This window comes from Rhincodon typus, chromosome 23 (genome assembly GCF_021869965.1).
Source record: "Rhincodon typus isolate 14 chromosome 23, sRhiTyp1.1, whole genome shotgun sequence".
Lineage (NCBI taxonomy): Eukaryota > Metazoa > Chordata > Chondrichthyes > Orectolobiformes > Rhincodontidae > Rhincodon > Rhincodon typus.
The window spans coordinates 44,782,964-44,788,967 of NC_063354.1; the positions used below are offsets into that span (position 1 = coordinate 44,782,964).

A 6,004-nucleotide genomic window follows, 5' to 3' on the forward strand; every position below is an offset into this window, starting at 1 on the left:
CACCAGTTTTAAAATCTCCCCACCCCCAACCTCATCCCATGGCCAACCTTCCCTCTCATCCCCACCTCCTTGACTTGACACAACCTGTCTGTCTTCTCTCCCACCCAGCCGCCCCTCCCGCCTCACTGACCAATCCCCACCACTCCCTACCTGCACTGACCTATCATCATCCCACCTACCTTCCCCAGACCCACCTCCCTTCTCTCTGTTTATTTCTGAGCTCCCTTCCCCCTCCCCATTTCTGAAGGGTCCCAACCTGATACGTCAGCTTTCCTGCTCCTCTGATGCTGCTTGGCCTGCTGTGTTCATCCAGCTCTACACCTTGTTATAACAGACAAATTAACCTTTGATTTGAGTAAGGTAAAGATGAGACGATGAGAAATGCCCAAAAGACGTAAATGCTAAAGGTGGCTACCTATCATACTCTATGGTGCTGTAGCCCTGTACGACCAGGACAAATTAGCAGATTTGGGCCATAGTGGGAGCTGAGGTTTATGACGATGTTCTATGAGCAGAATGGATTAGCGGAAATCCACAATTGGGGTGTAATGGTGTTGGTATGTATGTGGTGGTAGGGTTCCTCCATCATGTCTTGGTGGGAGCATTGGAACGAGTGCCTTCAGAAAGGGATTCTCTCTGTCTCTGAGCCAGAGCACCGCCTAGGACACTTTGTTGGGGGAAAGTTTCTAACCACCCCTTTCACTTCAGGGCTGCTGCACACCAAGCGCTGCTTCTTCTGACCGGCAGTGGTACAGCCAGCTATAATTCAAATCCTGAGGTTAAGGCCTCAGGAGGGACAGTGTCCAGAGCTGGTCCAGAACGCTGGCCTGGATTGGGATCAGGAATCTGCATTGGGTCTGGATCAACTACTGGTCTAGGATCTGACCGATCAGGGCTTGGGTTAAGCCCTGCCCTTGTTTGTTTTACCAAAATGCAATACCTTGCATTTATCCAAATTAAACTCCACATTCCCCCAGTTCCCCTGGAAGCATGTGGAGTTATAGGGTCATTTGGCATGGAAACAGACCCTTCAGTCCAAATATTCCATGCTGATCATATTCTCAAACTAAACTAGTCTCAACTCCCTGCTTTTGGCTCATATCCCTCCAAACCTTTCCTACTAATGAACTTATCCAAATGTCTGATAAACATTGTAATTGTACCTGCATCCACCAGCTCCTTTGGCAGTTCAAACCACACACAAACAACTCTGGTGGGAAAAAACGTTGCCTCTCATGTCCATTTTAAATCTTTCCCCTCTCACCTTAAAAATATGGCCCCTAATTTTAAACTCCCCCAACTTAGGGAAAAGACCTTTGCTGTTCACCTTATCTATGCCCTCCATGATTTTATAAATCTCTATAAAGTCACCACTCAACCTCCAGTGAAAGAAGTCCCAGCCTATCCAGTCTCTCCTTTAAACTCAAACCCTCCATTCCCGCCAATATTCTGGTAAATCTTTTCTAAGCCCTCTCTAGTTTATAATATCCTTAATATAACAGGGTGACCAGAACAGCACACAATAATCCAGAAGAGGCGTCGCCAATGTCCTGTACAACCTCAACATGACTTCCCAATTCCTATACTCAAAGGTCCGAGCAATGAAAGCAAGCATGCTAAATGCCTTCTTCATCACCCTGTCTACGTGTGATGCAAATTTCGAAAAATTATGAACCCCTAGGTCTCTGTCCTACAACACGGCCCAGGACCCAAACATTAATTGTATAAGCCCTGCCCTTGTTTGTTTTACCAAAATGCAACAGCTTACATTTACCCAAATTAAACTCCATCTGCCACTCCTCAGTCCACTGACCGAAGTGATCAAGGTCTCTTTGTAATCTTAGATAACCATCTTCACTTGCTGACTGTTGCTTTGCGCTCTGTAGACCTTTAACTGATTAACATGACACCACCCAATTTTTCCTGTACCCGGTAAAATCCTGCACATGGACAGGCTGGTCCTGTCCAACACTGAGTAGGGGTCTCAATAACTGGGGGACAGGATGTTCCTGGCTAGAAAATGTTACATCATACACTGCCTACCTCGTACTGTACTGGGACCACCTTCCCATCAAAGCACGACTTGCTCCACTTTCTCCTTTGTGTCATTCTGATGGCCTCTGCTTTGTGTGCAGCCTGTACATTTTCTCATGGCAGAGGGCTTCCACCTCAGGCTCTGTCAAGTCTGTCTTATTAAGGGTTTGATACCTCTCATGGTGTATCCGTTCATTAGAATGTGGGGGGTGAATCCAGTTGAACTGGAGGGTGAGTTCCTTATGAGCACGAGGACAAAGAGTAAAGCCATATTCCATGTTGTGTTGCTGGACGATCTTTCGCAGCATCCCTTTCAGGGTATGATTCATCCTCTGTACAAACCCGCTGGATTGATGATGGTAGGTGATGCTGCAACTTTAGCAGTGCTCATTCGAGTGGGGAATGCATCTAGCCATTTGTTCATAATATCCACAATGACCAGAAAATACTTATTATTATTAGAGGGTGGTAAGGATGGACGTAGTATATTTGAAAGTCAGTCCATGGTCCTGCAACTGGCCTAGTATACCTTAACTCTCCTTTATTGGCATAGTAGTCTGGATTATTCTGGCCACTGAGGGTGGTGGAGACAGGTACTCTTGCAACATTTAAGGAGCATCTGAATGAGCACTTAAAATGCCAGGTGGATCAACTGCAGATAAATGGGATTAGTGTAGTTTGGTGTTTGTTGGTTGGCACAGACATGGTGGGCTGAAGGACCTGTTTCTGTGCTGTATGACACTATTTATAAGCACTAGCCGTATTAAGGTCACTCTGGTGATTTCTTATGCATGCATTATTTCATCATCAAGACAATGACCAAAGAGAAAACTAATGTTTCTACCCACTCAAAGTCCACCAATTCCATCTAACAAAGTGGCTTAGAAATCTTTCTAGTCTTTACAGATCATACTATAAAGAATCAATGTCTCAAAAAAAATTCAAAGCTATTAATCTTCAGTCACTCTCATTCCTGGGGTTCCTTTCCCAAAGGATAGAATTGAAAAGCAGGGAGGTCACGTTACTATGTTTAGAACCAAGGTCAGATTACACCAGGAGCACTATCAACCTTTGTGATTTCCATCTAAAGAAAGAAACTGAGGCAGCAGAGGATCTGCATCAAGGATTTACAAGCATGATACTAGAACCTCAAACACTTAATGTTCAGGAAACACTGGGACAATTCTCTGTAGAAAAGAGATAATTAAAGGATAACCTGATCAAGGTTTTTTAAAAAGATTACAAAGCGGCTCAATAAACCAAACAGATTTCGTGAGAAACAAAAATAGAAGTTGCTGGAAAAGCTCAGTAGGTCTGGCAGCATCTGTGGAGAGAAATCAGAGTTAACGTTTCTGGTCGAGTGACCCTTCCTCAGAACTGCCAGACCTGCTGTGCTTTTCCACCAATTTCTGTTTTTGCTTCTGATTTACAGCATCCACAGTTCTTCAGATTTCAGGAGAAACCTTCTTCCCCAATAATGTGGAACTCGCTCCAAAGGTGAATGGTTGAAGAAAGAGCATTTAAGGGGAAGGTGGCAGGAGAATGAAAGGAATGGAAAATATGATAATGGCAGGAAATGAAGAAGGGTGGGTGGAGGCACAAACACTGACAGATTGATTAAGCTGAGTGGTGTAACTGTGGGCTGTAGAGTCAAAGGAAGAAAGACAAATTATTTGTTTCAGATCTATTGGATGTGGTAGGAAAAACATTACAGGAAAAGACATGCAACTCAGAATAAATGTACTTCATCAGATTTTGCAGATCATTTCACTGTAAATGGAAATTCCCAGGTTCAAAGGGAAACAGCATTTTGAGGTCAGCCAGTCGAGCAGAAAGAAACCCTCTAACCCTTCCACTTCTCCAAACAGAATGAGCATGGTTCAGTCCAGGATATGATTACCAGCAGCAATAACAACAGAATCCAACTCCTGTAATCACTTGTGAACCCGTTGGAGTGTCTGCAAGTTCGATGACTGTGAGAATCCTTTTCCACACATAGAGCAGGTGAATGGTCTCTCCCCAGTGTGAACTCGCTGGTGTCTCAGCAGACAGGATGACTGAGTGAATCCCTTTCCACACTCGAAGCATGTGAACGGCCTCTCTCCAGCGTGAATTCGTTTATGCTTTAGCAGGTGGGTTGATCTAGTGAATCCTTTCCTACACAAAGAGCAGTGGAATGGCCTCTCTCTGGTATGGACACGCTGATGTGTCTGCAGGCTGGATGATTGAGTGAATCCCTTCCCACACACGGAGCAGGTGAAAGGCCTCTCCCCGGTGTGAACTCGCTGGTGTGTCAGCAAGGTGGACGAATCAATGAATCCCTTCCCACACTCAGGACAGCTGAATGGCCTCTCCCCAGAGTGAACTCGCTGGTGTAACAGCAAGTGTGTTGACTGAGTAAATGCCTTACCACACACACAGCAAGTAAACCTCCTCGCCCCATTGTGAACTCGCTGGTGTGTCATCAGATGAGATGACTGAGTGAAAGCCTTACCACACTTGGAGCAAGTGAATGGCCTCTCCCCAGTGTGCACTCGCAGGTGTTTCTGCAAGGTGGATGAATGACTGAATTTGACCCCACACTTGAAGCAGGTGAATGGCCGCTCGCCGGTGTGAACCCGCTGGTGTCTCAGCAGGTGGGATGAATCACTAAATCCCCTCCCGCACTGAGAGGAGCAGAATGGCCTCTCCTCACTGTGAAGTAACTGGTGTCTCAGCAGATGGGATGACTGAGTGAATCCCTTCCCACATTTGGAGCAAGCGAATGGCCTCTCCCCAGTGTGAAAGCGTTGGTGAGATTCCAGCTCAGATGGTGAACGGAATCCTTTCCCACAATCCCCACATTTCCACTGTTTCTCCATGATGTCAGCGTTCTTCTGACTCTCCAGGTTTCACCAGTTGAAGCCTCAATCACCCACTGAATGCATTTACAGTTCACCCTGCTGTATATGATACAATCCCCATGAACGCTCTTTCCACAGTCAGTGCCCTGGAATACTTTCTCTCAGAACCATTGTATTGTGGTGTTTTCCAGTCAATTTGTTTAAAATATTTTTGAAGTGGACATAACAGACAAACATTTCTCCTTCTAGATTCAAAAGTTGGAGATATTCAGGTCATGGTAAATTGACAGGCTCTGTCAGATCTTGAGGTGATGTTTGGATTGAGATTTATGTTTGCAAATCCTGGCCTCCCAAGCCTGGAAAAGGTGTTTACAAAAGTCATCACTCAGTATGGAATAGAAATACAGAACAGACAAGCCTAGGTTATACAGAACATTCTTGGCTCCTTTATTCCCCAGAACTGTAAATCTCTATTCCACACATATACCCTCCATTCTCACTCTAATATAAGCACTTCCAATTCTCCTGAAGCTGCAGCCAAATTCATGCTCACTGCTGTCCAGATTACAAAGAGTTGAAAATCGTCATGCAGGCACTTAATTAGAGAGAGAAAGATGTGAGGAAGAACTTTACTTAGGCAGTGAATGGTCAAAATCTGGACTCTTTGCCTATCAGCCTGGTTGAAATAGGGATGCGCAATGATTTCAAAATGAAATGGAGTGGGGAAATTAAACAATATAAACTTGAAAGGCAGCAGAGATATAGAGGGGTATTGGACTGACTGGATTGTAGAACAGTGTTAGCATGGACTTATGTTGCTGAATGGATTCTCAGTGTGTTCTGTAATTACTTCCAAGAGTGAAAATTTATCATGTAACTACAGTACACTATTACAAGGCTAGAAACAATTAATTTAGTTTATCTTTGCCATATCCATAAATATCTAATGTGTATAAAATAACAAACATATTTATGATATAACAAGGTGTAGAGCTGGACAAGCTCTACACCTTGTTATCTCAGAATCTCCAGCATTGGCAGTCCCCACTATCTTTGAATCAAACATATTTATGTCCTATATTACTGCACTATCAATTATTGGCTATCTGCTGGGAGAAAACACTCCT

The 6,004-nt window shown here is 44.3% G+C and overlaps 1 protein-coding gene across 1 annotated transcript; it reads right to left on the bottom strand.

Moving 5' to 3' along the window:
- Positions 1 to 3,968: 3,968 nt before the first annotated feature.
- On the bottom strand, positions 3,969 to 4,895 carry LOC109917339 (zinc finger protein 239-like). The gene has a single exon (XM_020517145.2). The coding sequence runs from the start codon at positions 4,893 to 4,895 to the stop codon at positions 3,969 to 3,971; it is 927 nt and encodes a 308-aa protein (XP_020372734.1).
- Positions 4,896 to 6,004: the final 1,109 nt, after the last annotated feature.

Coding starts and splice junctions, on each gene's coding strand:
- LOC109917339 (XM_020517145.2), bottom strand. CDS start 4,895: ATGGAGAAACAGTGGAAATGTGGGGATTGTGGGAAAGGATTCCGTTCA.